Here is a 17702-nt window from a genome sequence, read left to right as displayed (position 1 = left end):
AGAAAGAAAGAAAGAAAGAAAGAAAGAAAGAAAGAAAGAAAGAAAGAAAGAAAGAAAGAAAGAAAGAAAGAAAGAAAGAAAGAAAGAAAGAAAGATCAACTCCTACAAGTTGTCCTCTGACCGCCATGTGTCATAGACATGCTCACATACACTTGAAGAAGCCAATCAATCAATCATTCAAGCAATCAACCAATACATACATACATACATACATACATACATACATACATACATACATAAACAAACATACAAATTAACCAATTTTTTAGTTACAGAAATAAGGTTTATTATAAAGTCTTTAAAAACCAAACTCCAGGTTGATCCCCCCTCCCCTCAACAACTTCTAATGATTCAAGCTCTTAGGAAATCATCCAATAATGATGAAAGTAGTGGCCATTATAAGACAAACTACAGAGAAAATTAAATTTACATGGGGTCTAAAAATACGCAAACAAGCAATATGGTAACACTCTTTTTTTATGGACTGTAAAAAACATCAAAAATACTGAGATTGCTGAGACTCTCATAAAACGAAGATACATTAAGAACTGTAGTCACCGGGTGTGGTGGCGCACACCTTCCTGTCTAGATAAACAAAACAAAAACGGAGGAGGAGGAGGAGGAGGAGGAGGAACTGTAGTCAAATGAAAAAAAGTCTTGGAAAAATAAACTCCTATGTACATAAAGATTTATGGTCATTGCAATCCTGAGCAACAAGCTGAATAAAACACTATGAGACTTGGAGAATCAGAACTACTTGATGTGAGCGGCTAATAAATTCATGAACTATAGAAACAGTAATACTGATAATTATTTTTTTAATCACTGACCTACAGAATATAATCAAAAAACAGTAAACATGCAGTATTAATTCATCATGGATCTAATGTACAATCATCAGAAAAATCCATATTTAAAAGAATATAAAGCGCTGGGTTTGTGTGTGTGTTGGGGGTGGGGATGTGTGTACGCACAGTATGGATACCAGCATCAGATGTCGTCCTCAATCACTCTCTACCTTCTGTTGAAGCAAAATCCCACTGAATCCAGAATCAGTGATTTTGAGCAGTCTGGCTAGTCAGTTTGCTCCAAGGAGTCCCTGTCTTTACTTCTTGCTGCTGGAATGGCAGGTGGGATTTCCTGCATACCCAGCATTCTATGTAGATTCTGGGGTTCTGAAATCTAGTCTTCATGTTTGCATTTTCTCCTATGAGCCATCACCTCCCCCACTCTTATATGTTCTATAAATAAAACGATGACAACAACACTTTAATTTCAGGTGATTTTCATAAATAATTCAAAAATTTTATCCCTACCAGTTTACTCAAGAAAAATGCAAACACTGATTAAAAAGTCATGTGCAAATGGCCAAATATGATAAATCATGAGTGAATAAATTCAAAATCAGTCAAAAAACTTGAAGCATAAAGATCCAAAACAAAAGCAAATTATATATTAATAAAAAAACAACTGATATACATAAAACATTGATGGTTTTTCAAGAAAATAGGTTGAAAACACAGCATCAAAGAAGGAAAGGGTGGATCAGCAAGATGTCAGATGTCTTTCTAGGAAGGAAAAGGTGCTTGCTGCCAGGATTGATGAAATATGGTGTTGATAGCTGAATCAGTGTGGTTAAAAACAACTTAGTCCCACAAGTTGTCCACTAATTTCCACACACCTGTTTTGGAAAGTGTGTGTGTGTGTGTGTGTGTGTGTGTGTGTGTGTGTGTGTATGTGCACACACATATATGTATGTGTATATATACAGAGATATATAAAGACATATGTATGTATATATATATATATATATACATATATATACACACACACATACATACAAATGCATGCATACACATACTCACAGACATGTACACAAAATAAATACATGAAAATAAAATTATTCCATTTATAAAAATCTCCAAAACTGAGCCTGATGGAAGACATTTTTAATGCTAACACTCAGGAGCTAAGATCTTGGGCCAGAATAGTCTGCTTAGGGATTTCTAGACCAGCCAAAGATACATAGTGAACAAAGGAACAACAACAAAACATGGTCGGGTACAAGATGGAGTTCACCACAGCTGAGAGCAACCTGAATGACTTTGTCTCTGAGTATCAGCAGTACTAGAATGACACTGCAGAACAGAAAGGACTTCTGTGAGGGTGTGGAACAGAGTCTAAGGCAGAGAGCCCTGTACTGCCTCAGCTTGATTAATTTCCTCAGCTTTCTTTACCCATTTTCCTCCTTCAGATTCTTTGGGCTACCCTCTATCCTATTTGATTTATGATTTTGTTTGTTTTGTTTTGGTTTGGTTTATTTTCTTTCATTAAGGAATAAACAGTACCTCAAACATAGTAAGGATTCAAGAAAGATTTGTGGAATATCTTTCTCTTTCCACTCTGACAAACCTAGATTTCTGCCAATCGGGGTGTTACATTTCTTTCTGGTAGTCATTTCCTTAAAGTTCAGTTAATACTCTTCTAATATATTCCTCAGAAACTGAATTCTGCTCCAGATACTGTGTAGAAACACCCCAAGCCTAAAATTTAAGATAGTGGCCACCATCCTAAAGCTAAGTAGTGGATTAGAAAAAGGGGGGCAATAACATTACCCCAGGAGCCAAAAATAAATCAAAATTGGAAAAACAAACAAGCAAGCAACAATCTCTAAAATGGAAAAGATTATATTGATTAGCTTGAAAGTTGCCAGGCATGAACATGAAGAGTAGGAGAGCAAAGAAATATGCTTTAAAATTAAAATGTCTAAGAGACAGGAAAACATTATACATTGGGACACGAAAGGTATTAGGTAGATGTACACATTTATACAAAGTCATTCAACTGAACACTGAGATGTCAATGTAAATTGTATCTTTGATCCACTGATTTTCCTAATCTTAAGAAAATATTCAAATCACTCAAGGTGGATTCAAAAACTAGAAACACACACACACACACACACACACACACACACACACACACACCTCTTCTTAGAATACACACCCCTGTGGTTCTTCCATCAATTCTGCAACTCAGAATTTCAGAAAAATTAACAACCTAAAACCTTATAAACCTAAGGATGCATTGGCAAGGAAAATATAAGAAACAGAGAAAAAATGGATAATACTAACAATATTACTGCAATACTTACACATTCTGCAATACATATCCCAAACTGTAATAATGCTGTAATAATGCTCTATTCAACTTCCATGACTGATAAGGCACGTTCAACCATCATACTGTTACCAGCATTTTCAATGAACTACTTAAAGAAGCTTGAAAAGAAAGTATTTTGAGTGTTAACATTGTGAGAAACAAGAAAATAGTAACCAGCAATGAAGCCGCTAGGAAGAGAAACTTAGGTTTCATATTTTTACAGGGACTATCAACTATAAATAACACTACTACTAACTTAAATGTCAAAAGCCATAATTTAAAAAATTAAATTATGCTGAGGTAGTATTATAACAAGAAAAACCTTTGTGCACACTCCCACAGATTAATATTCCAAAAAATTAAATTTTAACTGGTCATGTATCTCCACAAGTGACTAAATAAATGCCTTTAAGAAAAACTATCTCCAGATTGCTAAGAGTCTTTCTTTTCCTAAAGTCTTTCTTTTCTTCAATAAACTGGTTTTTATAGCAGCAATATATTACATTTAGAGACAACTTTGTAATCTTTCACTTTCTGTAATTTACCTGAGTGGATGTAGGTAATTTTCAAAGGTCAATTCAATACAGTGCAAAATTTTACACTATCTAGCATGGAAATACATATCTTATAACCCTAATAATTTACTCATTTAAAAAGAAAAAGGACTACAGACACCATGACCTATTAAAAATTTCATTTCATTTGTTGTTTCAAAAACCCCTGACATCCTGAGATTTTTCTTATTGAAAGTTTCTTAAAAAAAGAAAAAAAGCATTGCTGAAACTGAATATTGGGACCAAAATTAAAGAGGCAATATTAAGATGTTTGCTTTGGGGCTTTTTAATTTTCAAATTAATTTCTTTCTATGTATATTTGTTAGTATGTAAATGTGTGTATGTTTGAGGATGTGAGTGATCAGAGGAAAGGTTGCAAAAGTCAGTTCTTTCTTGTCACTATGCATGTCCCAAGGATCAAACATAGATTGCTGGGTTTGAAAGCAAGCAACATGACCTGCTGAGCCATCGCTTGGGCCTTGTATTCTGGTTTATAAAGACGTGAGTGTGTGCTTTGGTATGCTCATACATGCCATAATATCAGGTGAACCTGAACACATGACAAGACTATGCCAGAGAGAGGACAAAGCGAAAAACATATTTGTGAATATACTTATAAATGTTCTACATTCACAGAATATAAATACCAAAAAAGAGAAAAATTTATATTAAATAGTATTCTTTACAACATTAAGGACTTATTTGAAACAATCTTGAACTAATTATGTAACCACCAACCTAGACAATTGATTTCAACATACACATACACAAAAATCTTTTTAAAAAGAAAACCATAAAAGATTATTTGATACTGTCTTTACAGTAAGGAAATATTTCAAATAACAGAAATAATTTAAAACTTGTTTTAACAGTGAATAATTCTTAAATTAGAAATAACAGCAGAAAACTAAAGTTTGTTAATGACTTAGGATAAGGGAGGGGTGGGGGGCGGCGCCACACACTCGTAATCTTAACACTCACTCAGCTAATACAGGAGGGTTTGTGATTTTGACATCATCTCGAGCTGGCGGGGGGGGGGGACCTTATCTTTAAGTTAAATTGATTACAAATGATAATGAGAGCAAGGTTTCATGCAACCTCTGTGATATGAAAATTTTCAATTATCTATCAAAATTACAAATTTTTAATTTCCTTGACATTGATTACTCATACTGAATTGTTCATAAAAACTTTTAAATGTCTAAAATGATTTATAAGTATTCTGTAAATCAATGTAATAAAAAATTAAGAAAAATTCACGTACTATTTATAAAGATCAAATGTACATAAATACATTAACTTATCCAACAATTTTTTTCTTTCACTGTACAGATGAGAAAACCTCTAAATAGAAATGTGAAACAAATTTTGCTAGTAATTGACCTACTCTGACAGACTGGCAATGACTAACTACTACTTGTTCTTAATTATTAAGGGCTCTGTTGAGCTATCAAGACATAAAAATGCCATCTAGTATTGATAAATAATTTACAGAATAAATGAATATACTCACAAAAGAGATACTGAAACATGTACTATATATTAAAACATACTAAAAAGGTATGTAGCGACCTGAAAAGTCTTGTTACCTTCCGGAATAAGGAAATAAGTGATTGACATTTAAGGAGATGAGATAAGTAAAATGAATTGTTTCTCTAATGTGAGTGGCTACATGTACACTAGAGCAATGCCTGGAACCAGCAAAGGACACAAAAAGACACCAGATGCCCTGGAAGTGGAATTACAGATGACTGGAGCTATCAAGTGGGTATAAAAGACTGAACCTAGATATTTTATATTACGTTTGACTATTGTGAAGGGTGCTGTTTCTTGGTGTGACTCTAACCAAACAAGGGAAAGATCTGTATGGCAAGAACTTCAAGTCTCTGAAGAAAGAAATCAAAGAAGACCTCAGAAGATAAAAAGATCTTCCAAGCTCATAGCAAAAATGGCCATCTTAACAAAAGTAATCTAAAGATTTAATGCATTCCCCATCAAAAGTCCAACTCAGTTCTTCATTGAGATAGAAAGAACAATTCTCATATTTATCTGGAATAACAGAAATCCCAGGATAGTAAGTAAAAACCATTCTTGACAATAAAAGAACTTCTCGTGGGAATCACGATCCCTAACCTCAAGCTGCACTACAGAGAATTAGTGATTAAAAACAAAAACAAAAACAAAAAACACATAGTATTGCTAAAGAGGCAAACAGGTAGGTAGATCAAACAAATAGAATTGAAGACCCAGAAATAAACCTAAACACCTATGGTCAATTGATCTTTGACAATGAAGCCAAAATCATCCAGTGGAAAAAAGACATTTTCAACAAATGGTACTGGCTCAAGTGGTGGATGGCAAGTAGAAGAATGCAAATTGATCCACTCTTAGATCCTGGTACAAAGCTCAAGCCTAAGTGGATCAAGAACCTTCACATAAAACCAAATGTGCTGAATCTAATAGAAGAGATAGTGGGGAAGAGCCTCCAACACATGGGCACAGGGGGAAATTTCCTCAACATAACACCAATGGCTTATGCTCTAAGATCAAAATTTGACAAATGAGACCTCATAAATTTGAAAACCTTCTGTAAGGCAAAAGACAATGTCAGTAGGACAAAATGGCAACTCAAAGATTGAGAAAAGATCTTTATCAAACCTATATCCAATAGAGGGCTAATATACAATATGTACAAAGAACTCAAGAAGTTAAGACTCCAAAGGATCAAATAGCCCTATTAAAAAATGGGGTACAGAATTCTCATCAGAGGAATCTCAAATGGCCAAAAAACACTTAAAAAGAAATGTTCAATGCCCTTAGTCAGCAAGGAAATTCAAATCAAAACAACCCTGAGATTCCACTGCACAGGAATCAGAATGGAGAAGATCAAAAACTCAGGTGACAGCAGATGCTAGCAAGGATGTGGAGAAAGAGGAACACTCCTCCATTGCTAGGGGGACTGAAAGCTGGTACAACCACTCTGGAAAAAAATCTGGCGAATCCTCAGAATATTGCAAGTAGTTCTACCCAAAGACCCTTTATACCACTCCTGGGCATATACCCGAAAGATGCTCCAACATATAACAAGGACACATGCTCCACTATGTTTACAGCAGCCTTGTATATAATAGCCAGTATCCAGAAATAACCCAGATGTCCCTTAACAGAATGGATACAGAAAATGTCATACATTTACACAACAGAGTACTACCCAGCTATTAAAAACAATGACTTCATGAAATTCAAATGCAAAAGGATAGAACTAGAAAATATCATCTAGAGTGAGGTAACAGACACAAAAGAACACACATGGTATGTACTCACTGATAAGTGGATATTAGCCCCAAAGCTCAGAATACCCACGATACAACCCACGAGTCATATGCAGCTTAAGACGAAGGAAGACCAAAGTGTAGGTGCTTCAATCCTACACAGAACAGGGAACAAAATAATCACAGGAGTGTGCGGGGGTGGGGGGGACACGAGATGGAGAGAGGAGGGGGAGGGGGGAAAAAGGAAGGGCAGGAATTGGAAGGGACAGAAGTACAGAGAATCAGGAAATTGAATAGAAACATGTAGCAGACGGGGATGGGGAGCTGGAAGTGGCCACTAGAAAGTCCCAGACTCCTGGGAAATGAGAGGTGGTGATGATTTTAGCTGAAATACTCAACAAAGGGGAGATACAATCTGTAAAGATCACCCCCAGTAGATAGGCACAGCCCCCAGTGGAGAGATGGGGCCACCCATGAATCTCAAAATTTTTAACGCAGAAATGTTTCTGTCCAAAAGAACGACAGGGACAAAAAAATGGAACAGAGACTGAAGGATAGGCCATCCAGAGACAATCCCACCTAGGGATCTATCCCATCTGCAGGCAACACCCCAACACCCTACTAATGTTGAGGCCAAGAAGTGCTTGCCAGCAGGAGCCACCTAGAAAATACTGATGCAGATACTTACAGCTATCCATCAGACTGAGGGCAGAGACCAGACCACAATAGAATAGCTAGGGGAAGTGTACCCACAGCCTTGAGCAGGCTAAATGGACCTTAAATGCTTGCCAAGGTTAGACCTGAAAAACCCAGGTGAAGTCAATCTCCTATAGGAGTAGACTGCCAGCAGAGCTTGCTTTGCAACCCAATCTACCTGAAAGAAAGGATGGGTCTCTGGGCCCTCCCTATATAAAAGCAGTGCTGACTATTAAACTTTGAGCCTTGACCAGAAACTTTTTCTCGGCTTCATCCTCCTCTTGCACACAGTCCCTTTCATTTCCAGCCGCACCCCCTTTCACTTAACACAGTTCATCCATGGCTGCAGGACAGCTAACTGGACCACCCAGAGTTCCCAAGGACTAAACCACCAACCAGAGGGTATACATGGAGGGAGCCAGGACTCCAGATACAGAAGTAGCAGAGGATGGCCTTATCTGACATCAGTGGGAGGGGAGGTCTTTGGTCCTGTGCAGACTTGATGTCCCAGCATAGGGAGTGGCTAGAGGGGTCAGGTGGGAGTGGCTAAATGAGTGGAGAAGCACCCTCATAGAGACAAAGGGGAGGGGGAGAGGGAGGATGGGATTGCAGGTTGGTGGAGGAGTAACTGGGAAGGGTGATATCATTTAAAATGTAAACGAATAAAATGATTAATTTAAAAAGAGAGAGATTGCACCTGAATCCTGTTACTGACCACTGAGCTCTTTGTTTAGTGCTGCTCCTATCTCCACTTCTATTTTTTTTTTAAAAAAAGCAAATTCTTATAAATTATAAATATAGATGTTTGTCACATGCTAATGTGTTGAAACCTTGGCCCACTGTTATTTGTGCTGTTTTGGAAAGTGCAAGAAATTTTAGCAGGTGGGGTCTAACATAAGGATCAGGTCACTGCAGTTAATCTTATGGAGATTATGTATATATTCTCCCAGGCTCTTACTTTCTTTTCCTGCTTCCTCAATGCCATGAAATGAATAGCCTATATCATACATTTCTATAGCCATTATAACATTCAATGCCTTACTAAACCACAACAAAAATGACCATGAACTGAAAATTCTTAAGTTGTAAGTCAATGTAAATCTTTCCTGCCTGTAATGAAAATTGAGCAACCTAGAAAATTAGAACAAAGAGTTATGAGTTATGATTGTAACAAAACCTCAACGCTGAGTTCAGAACCTTTCTGAACATGTTTGTGGGGTTTCAGGCTAGGTCTCAGGGGAAGTTTTTAGCAGAAACTGAGAAGACCAACATACAGAGTGAATTGTGGAGTAAACTGTATTCATAAGGAAACAGGACTGTATTTGGGAATTAGACCAGTTATCAATCATGTTACTCTGGGGGTGGGGGAGCCACTGAATTCAGGTGCTTATTTACTAGTTGATGAAATAGAGATAAGAGGGGGAAAAATACTAGAAATGTCTTGGAAAACTTTTATCAGGGGAAAAAGAAACCTGTAAATTTGGTTTAATGATGCCAATTCAGGAAAGTTTAGACACTCAGTACCTGAATATTAGGAAACCTTGTATACATTTCAACAATAAGCCAGTTCTCAGTTCTCACATGGGGCAAACTCAAGAATAATTTAAATAATTTAAATAATTTAAATAATCTAAAAAGTACAGCAATGAAACATATCCTTTGATAATTATCAATGTGTACAATAATAAAGTCTAGTGGTCATAATAATAATCACAACAGAGTATAAATCCTCTAAAGTTATCATTTGATTGCAATACATTTTGGTAGCAAATTTGAAATAACATAGTGTTTTTCAGGTTCACTATTTATTAGCATGGTGAACAGCAAAATGTATATAGTTTCTATGAAACTCAAATAACTTTTTTAGCTAAATGCCTTTTTGTTAAGAGTTGAATCAATTTTCCTACAAATAAAATGGCTTCACTCTTTTTATAACTATAAAACAAAGTCTTGCTGAATATATAAACTACATTTTCCTTATCCATCTCTCTGTTGCTGAACTTGTAATCTAGTACCATAACTTTGCAACAGTGAACAGTGCCGCAATAAGCACTGGTGTGCTAGCACTTGTGTGGTGTGCACATCTTTGGGTACTGTCTAGAAGGGGTAGTTTGGTCATAATTTAGATCATCTACCTTTATTTATTTATTTTTTGAGGACCTTGAATTCCATAGTGTCTAGATTAGCTTGCATTCTCAAGAGTGTTTGTAACTCAAGAATTCCCTTTTGTCCATTTCCTTGTCAGTATTTATTATGTGTTTTCTTGATAACTGACATTCTGGATGAAGACAGAATCTCAATGCATGATTCATTTGCATTTCCCTGATGAATAGCCATACTGAAATTTGTTTTTCTGTTTAGTATGCTATTTGTACTTCATCTTGAGAGCTGTTACATTTTATTACTCTACTAAATGACTAGATTGTTTGTGATATCTAACTTTGAAGGCAGTAATAGCGCTACTGTAGAAAAGATTCAATGCTCAATGCTTTAAATTCTAGAGCCTGGAAAATGTATAGCACACAAGTTTAAAAATACATTCATATAAGAAACAAAGTAGAGATAAGAAAAACATATTCAAGAAAACATCAAGCTAAAACTTTTACATTATGTCTATAGTTCATAAAAAGTGAAGTCAATACTAAGCTGCCAACTTTAGCCTATTTTTACCACTGCTCTTAACATGAAGTCCATGAAGTAATAGGATGTTTGTCTTGAGTTGTTGGTTTTGGCAGAACTCTAGAACCTCCCTGGAATTTTACTGGAACCTGGATTTCTAATTACCTGTGTTTCCAGGTTAAAATGGTGTTTAGAAAATTGGAACCTCCTTTTTTTTTTCCTAAGAACCAGAAAAAATACTACAGCAGTTACCTAACCAATCATACCTAGTCTTCAACCCAAAGTAGAGGTGATTAGGCTCAACAGCACTAAATATCCTTTTCCAAAATACCTTGTATTTACCAAGAGAGAATGGAATGAAGTAATCAGAAGAAACATGGTAACAAGTAAACTATCATATACCTCTGTATATAACCATACTATAGCCTAGAGAACTGCAACTTGTCACCTCTGCTTGTACAACCTTATTACTGTCCAGAAAAGTAGAATTGTATTCTTTGATGCTTCTTGTCCATTTTAGGATTTACTTTCCCTAAGTTCTATTCTAGTAGGGACCTGACCCTTTTTATCTTTCCAACTAAAAATAAAAGGGCGTAAATGTGACAGTGACATGAAAAAATTAAAGATAGGAGACTAGACACAGGCAAATTCTTGCTACTATGATAGTACTGCAAATAACATTTTAAGTTTCAATTGTTTTCTTTTGTTTTGTTTTTTGAGACAGGGTTTCTCTGTGTAGCCCTGGCTATCCTGGAACACATTACATACTTAGCACTACTGAAACCTATGTGTGATAAAATAATGCTACCACTGCCTAATACACTAGCAAAAAGCATTTCAAACAGTAAAGGCCTTTCAAGTGTTCTATGTATGAATCAACCTCTTATTTCAAAGATTATAGTCACAGGTTCTTAATATTTATCTGCCATTATGGTATCGAAGGGATATTGCAGTCAGATACTAGGACAAACTTTTGGTGGTCTCTCTTTCATGTTTGCCTTATCTAGGTTGACATGAGCTATAAATCAAAATAAAACAGGGAAAGACTACCAAAAATTATCAATGAATTTGGTAAAAGAAACCTTCAGAACAGAGAAGTAATACGAAGACTTCTAAAACTGGAAGGAAGTCACTAAAGAAATATTAGCATACAATAACTGCACAGCTGATTATCTAGCAATGCAATGGCTTCGACCATCTTTCTAATGAAATAGGAAGAGAAGCTGGGCAAATTGTAGAGAAAAAGACACATATTCTGGTTGCTTTCCAAGAGAAATTTCCAACAAAATTTGTTAAGTATGTTGGAGTGCATGTGAATTACCTGGTTTATGTATGCAATAATGGAGTAAAAAGAAAAAAATATTAGGAAGACATTTCATAAAATATGTAGCTTTTATAATAGCTTTATAGTTGTGATTTTACCTTCACTGTCTGTCTCTAGATGGCAGTCTATTCTTTGTAACATTCCTAGTTAAAATATGAATATATTCCTTCCTTGGTAAGCATGAAGACGGTTGTACATTATAATAGTAAACTGTCATCTATTAGTCTCACTAAATAGGAGGCTCTGTTAGTGAGTTCTCCCACCCATTCCCATCATTTCAGACACAAACATGCTTATCTCAAAGTGCCCTCTGAAGTCCCTTCTCTGGGAGTAAGTTGTGACTTCTAACTGCACCAGGGAGGAGAGAAGAGCAAAACACCACAGAGTAAAAATATTACTATTTTTTTATCTTATGCTATAAGAAGGACTTGTAGTGACTAAGAAAAGCTTAAGTTCAGTCATGGGAGTAAAATAGAGAACAGAATTATGCTATTCTCAGCTTGACCAGGTACCACAGGGCAGGACCACAGGCAGCAAGCCCCTGAACCAGTTTACCATACCATACACCAAGACCTTCAGCACGCAGGTATCCTTCTGCATAACAGTCACCTGAAAAAGGCATGATATTCCACTTCCTGTATCCTTTATAAAATACTACCAACGTAAACTGTGATTCCCTGATGCCTCCCAAGGACTGACCTCCTGTACAATTTGGATGGCCCTCCAAGGAATTCTGAACATTAGCAAAACAATCTACTACACCAACAGAAAGGTTTGCTCCTGGGCTGAGAAATCAAACCTTTTGCTAGCTGAGCTGGGAACATTTCAGAAACCACATTTAATCAAGATTTGCCTCCAAATTGATTCCACAGCATTAAGTACCAGACCTGCAATTTGACCAAATGGGGTAATAAAAAAAAAAAAAAAAAAAAAAAAAATCCAAAGGTGAGACCAAATAGACATACCAAGAAATTCCACAGATAACGTAACTCCAGATGCCGAGGTCTTATGACAATAACACGAAACACGAATAACCAAGACAATATGTCTACTTCAAGAAATTTGCACTCCTAGTACAATACTCCCTGACAAAACCAATATGCTAACACGTTAAACAATGATTTTATAACACTGAGTACTGTCAACCATATTATTTTTTTTGTTTTGTCCTACCCTGATTTGTTTATTAATTATTATTATTATTATTATTATTATTATTATTATTATTATTATTATTTTAGATGTCTGTTTGTATTCTAATCCACAAAGAAAGTATGGATTTTGGTGGATGGGAAACTGTGATCAGAATATATTTTATTAAAAAAAAAATCTAGGGGCTGGTGAGATGGCTCAGTGGGTAAGAGCACCCGACTGTTCTTCCAAAGGTCCAGAGTTCAAATCCCAGCAACCACATGGTGGCTCATAACCATCCGTAACAAGATCTGACGCCCTCTTCTGGAGTGTCTGAAGACAGCTACAGTGTACTTACATATAATAAATAAATAAATCTTTAAAAAAAAAAAATCTAATTTCAGGTTCGAGAGATGGCTAAGCAGTTAAGAGCACTGACTGTTCTTCCAGATGTCCTGAGTTCAATTCAACCATATGATGGCTCACAACCATCTGTAATGGGATCTGATAATCTCTTGTTGTGTATGAAGATAGCAAGAGGGTACTCATATACATTAATTAATTAATTAATTAATTAATTAATTAGATCTGTTTTTTAAATCTATTTTCAATTTTAAAAAAATGATTTCAAAATATCAGTTACTCAAAGAGAATATGAATATTTCAAAATGAGGACCACAAAGCAACAACTGAATAAATTAATGAAAAATAATCAAAATATAAAAATAGAATTTGAAAAGAGAAAGAAAGAAGCCTTTCTAAAGAAAGGCTAACCTTCAATAAAATGCAAAACCACAACCTCAGAAAGTGAAACATAAAATTCAAAGGAATTTATCTCGCCAACAGACTGGATCAAGTGAAAAAGAGATTATCAGGTCTTAAAAACAAATTAGAGGATTTCGCAAAGCCTAAGAAAACCCATGAAAGGAACATGAGGAACTCTGGAACACTATAAAAGACAAACCTAGAAATCATAGGTATCTAAGAGAAGAAAACCAGTCAAAACCATAAGAATATTTTCAATAAAATCGCAAAAGAAAACTTCTCAAATAGAGAAAGGAGATGCCTACCAGGGTACAAAGGGCATACAGAAGACCAAATGAACAGAACCAGAAAACAATCTTTCCAACTTCAATTAATATGTATTATTAGTATGTTTTGAAATGCCTATAATAATTTTCTTTCCTTTTTTCTTTTTTTGGTTTTCTGAGACAGGGTTTCTCTGTAGACCAGGCTGGCCTCAAACTCAGAAATCTGCCTGCCTCTGCCTCCCAAGTGCTGGGATTAAAGGTGTGCACCACCACCGCCCAGCTTGTAATAATTTTCATTTCAATAAAATACTAAACGTACAGAAATAAGAAAATAAAAGTAACAGCTGCAGTGAGACGACTGCGGGTAACAGATTGTGTGCTCCTTTTACTGACTGTGGAGCCCCAGCATGCTGAGGTGACCCACATTAATGGTGAATCTACGCTCTTCAGTTACATCTTTGTAGAAATGTCCTCACAGATGTATGTTTCCAGTGTGGTTCTAAATTAAATGAGGTTGACGAGAATAACCACCATGTTCATTTTGTCAAAAAATGTCATGAGCAACTATGAAGATAGATGAAAAGTTGACAAGTAGGGAACAGAAAATTTATAATGAACAAAAGCAACTCTGAAACAGTGCAAGCTTTAGTTTTTCTTGACAATTTTGAAAGAAATACAAGAAACGTATTGCTATTTGGACAGGTAACACTGATTGGGAAAAGAATAAGTATCCTTAACTCATGGACCATTTGCTCTACCAAAAACGATGAAAACACTATTCTGGGATGAAGCTTATGGCTAGTGGCATATGATGTTACACTGCTGAACTGACAGGTTCAATAAACAGCATTTATTTCACAACTGTGTACCTCGACATCCTGAACACTGGATAAAAAAGTTGATTAAATCCAGAAGTGCGATGTCCCTGTCTTGTTTATATGATTCAATCCAGTCATCCACCACGGACTATAGAAAAAAAACACAAAAATGATTTTAGAAAATTTAACATCACACTAAACAGATCTTTAAAAAAGTTTGCGTGTATGTGAAATTAATTTAATAAGACAATCACTTACCTGAAACTATTGTTCTGTTGTCAAATAAAAGCAGACTTCTCTATTTATAAAGCTAATATGAGTTTCATTACTAGATCTCAATAGAGTAAAAAACATAGCTAGCCTTAAATTCCCACAAAGATTACTATTTAAAAAAATAACTGCTAACTTATCTGATAAAATTAAAATTCATTTATACATAGATAAGAGATTTCTGAGTCAGCAAACTTAATCCACTCATGTACACCAAAAAAAAATGCACACCAAGTATAATAAACATCATTTTTTAAGTAATGAAACAATGATTCAGTATTTGTAAATCAAATAATTAAATCAAAATTTTAATAAAATTGCCATACTACTAGATCTCAAAAGGTTTCTAATAAAAATGACACCACTATCTAAAACAAATTTTTCTATACAACTGATCTTGTATGAGTCCTTTAATAAACAAAAAAATTACATGATCTTTCTGTTAAAATACTTCAAATTACAAGAGCAAGGCATCCATTCCACATAGCCACTATATCTGTATTAGATGCAATCATCAGCACACTGGCAAACAACAGTGGCAAGTAAGAACACCAAATTTAACGTTCTACAGTGGGGCGCCCTCTTATAACTTGCTCATGTTTAATTCTGTGGAGTAATACTAATTAACTAAACTCTGAATCTCCAAAAAGGGAGGGGACTAGAGAGGACAAGGAAGGAGAAAAGGAGAGGAAAACAGTAAGAGACTGATTTGAAGGGAAGATGATGAGGATCAGGTACAGTGAGGGTCATAAAGGATGATGACACATTTTAAAAAGTGTCAAAAAGACACCCATCTTTATGTGTAATACATGTGAAAATAAAAAATTTCATTACAAAAAGAGGACCAAATTCTACTAAAGTGATTCAATAAAATACAATGACAGGATAACTGAAAATTCATGTACAAAATAACTTCATAAAATCAGCAATTTAGGAAACTAATGGGTGACTAAAAAGCCCCGAATTGCTTTTAAATATTTAATATTAGAATATGTTTAACAGGGCTAGTGAGATGGCTCAGTGGGTAAGAGCACCCGACTGCTCTTCCGAAGGTCCTGAGTTCAAATCCCAGCAACTACATGGTGGCTCACAACCATCTGTAACAAGATCTGACTCCCTCTTCTGGAGTGTCTGAAGACAGCTACAGTGTACTTACATATAATTAATTAATTAATAAACAAATAAATCTTAAAAAAAAAAAAAAAAAGAATGTCTTCCTAATATTTGAAAAAAATTGACATCCTAATGGCCATCTAATTAAAACTGCTTAGGATTTTATTGGGTGGAAAGGCTTGTATTGTTTTAATGAAAATGCATAAAATCAATCTTTTAAAATTTCTACACCAAAATATATTTATATGCAGTGAAATACATAAAATTTAATTACATATTGATAAAATGTTATGAATCCACAGAATTCTAGAATTGAACTTCTCAATCTCCCTTCCTAGATGTAATCCTCTCCAGCCCTAAAGTAAACTAATATGGTGATGTTTATAACCAAAAATTAATTTGAAGTGAGTAAATTTTAAAATTCATATATGTATCACCCTTCAAGAAAAACTGTAGTGTGCACACATTAATGTTGCTTCTATAAGAAGTATTATTAGCAAAAGTGATTTTTACAAACATAACTATATATACCTTTTCATGTTCAGATATTTTATTCATATGTTTTGATACATTTACATGCAACAATTTAAAAGAGAGGCAATGAATTTGGTGGGGGACAGTATGCATGGGAAATTTCAGTTAGAGGGATGAAAGGAAAGGGAAAAGCAACATAATTACATTTTAATTACAATTTATTATAATCTATCTCTAAAACTTAAATCTCCCTATAAGATTTGACGAAAGGAGAAAAATGGTTGCTTCTTTGAATCTACTTTATTCATATTATTTACAGGTTATAAATTATACATATGTTCTTTCATTTAAACTTTTTTATTTCATGTTTCAAAAACTTGCAAAATTTTCAAAGAATTTCAAATGGCAGCAGCATGACCCAACACTAGTCAGATGGAATAAATCATTTCAAAAGAAGGACATTGTTCAGATTCAAGTGGATACCATTCAAATAAAAAACAAAAAGTTACAGATGGCTACATGTGAAGTATTTCTGATAAGTTGCCTTTACATGAGAGATACCTTCTAAAGGTTATTCTAGAATTGGATGAATATATATATTTAAGACATACAATATCAAATCTATAGTTTTAAAAGTATAGGATAATTCATTGGAGAAACTTACATTACATACTTCTATTTTCTAAAATGGAGCATATCTTTGAGACAACAGCAAAATAATTCATTAAATACAGATAAAAGTTCCTTCAGAATGGACCTTTACACCAACATTCAACACTTGAATTAAACCTTGATAAAACATTACAGTAAGCAGCTGGGATCCTCTCTATAGGGTGAAATAAAATGAGTAAAAAATGTGGCATTCTGAAAATAAGCACTGTCAAAGTAGCCAAGGTACAGTCTTTTCTCCATATAATTCACCAAAACCCACTTCCATACAGCTAGCACTCAGCCTACCACTAAATTCAGTCTTCTGCTACTTTTCACATAAACTTAAGAGACGTTAAAGATATCATTAACACTATGAACTCTGTATACACAAGAAACAAATATTGTTAGGCTTATACATGAGCCACTTATTCTTTGGGAAACAACTAGCTTAAGAAAAAACTCTCAAGTCGGGCGTGGTGGCCCACTCCTCCAATCCCAGCACTCGGGAGGCAGAGGCAGGTGGATTTCTGAGTTTGAGGCCAGCCTGGTCTACAGAGTGAGTTCCAGGACAGCCAGGGCTACACAGA

The 17702-nt window shown here is 35.0% G+C and overlaps 1 protein-coding gene across 8 annotated transcripts in view; it reads right to left on the bottom strand.

Moving 5' to 3' along the window:
• The window catches only part of Stag1 (stromal antigen 1), a 305967-nt gene that overhangs the window by 170018 nt on the left and 118247 nt on the right, over window positions 1-17702 (bottom strand). For 6 of the 8 annotated variants that reach the window (XM_021207927.1, XM_029543700.1, XM_029543699.1 and 3 more), the window contains one exon: window positions 14659-14755. The exons of 1 other annotated variant lie outside the window; for it this stretch is intronic. In XM_021207927.1, coding sequence (XP_021063586.1) covers window positions 14659-14755 — 97 coding nt within the window. Of the gene's footprint in view, window positions 1-3154; window positions 3244-14658; window positions 14756-17702 lie in introns of those variants that run through there. One more of the 8 variants, XM_029543704.1, reaches the window with a different exon arrangement.

The sequence above is a fragment of the Mus pahari genome, chromosome 10 (assembly GCF_900095145.1).
Source record: "Mus pahari chromosome 10, PAHARI_EIJ_v1.1, whole genome shotgun sequence".
NCBI lineage: Eukaryota > Metazoa > Chordata > Mammalia > Rodentia > Muridae > Mus > Mus pahari.
The sequence above is the reverse complement of the archived record's forward strand: the minus strand, read 5'-3'. Positions and strand labels throughout refer to the sequence as shown.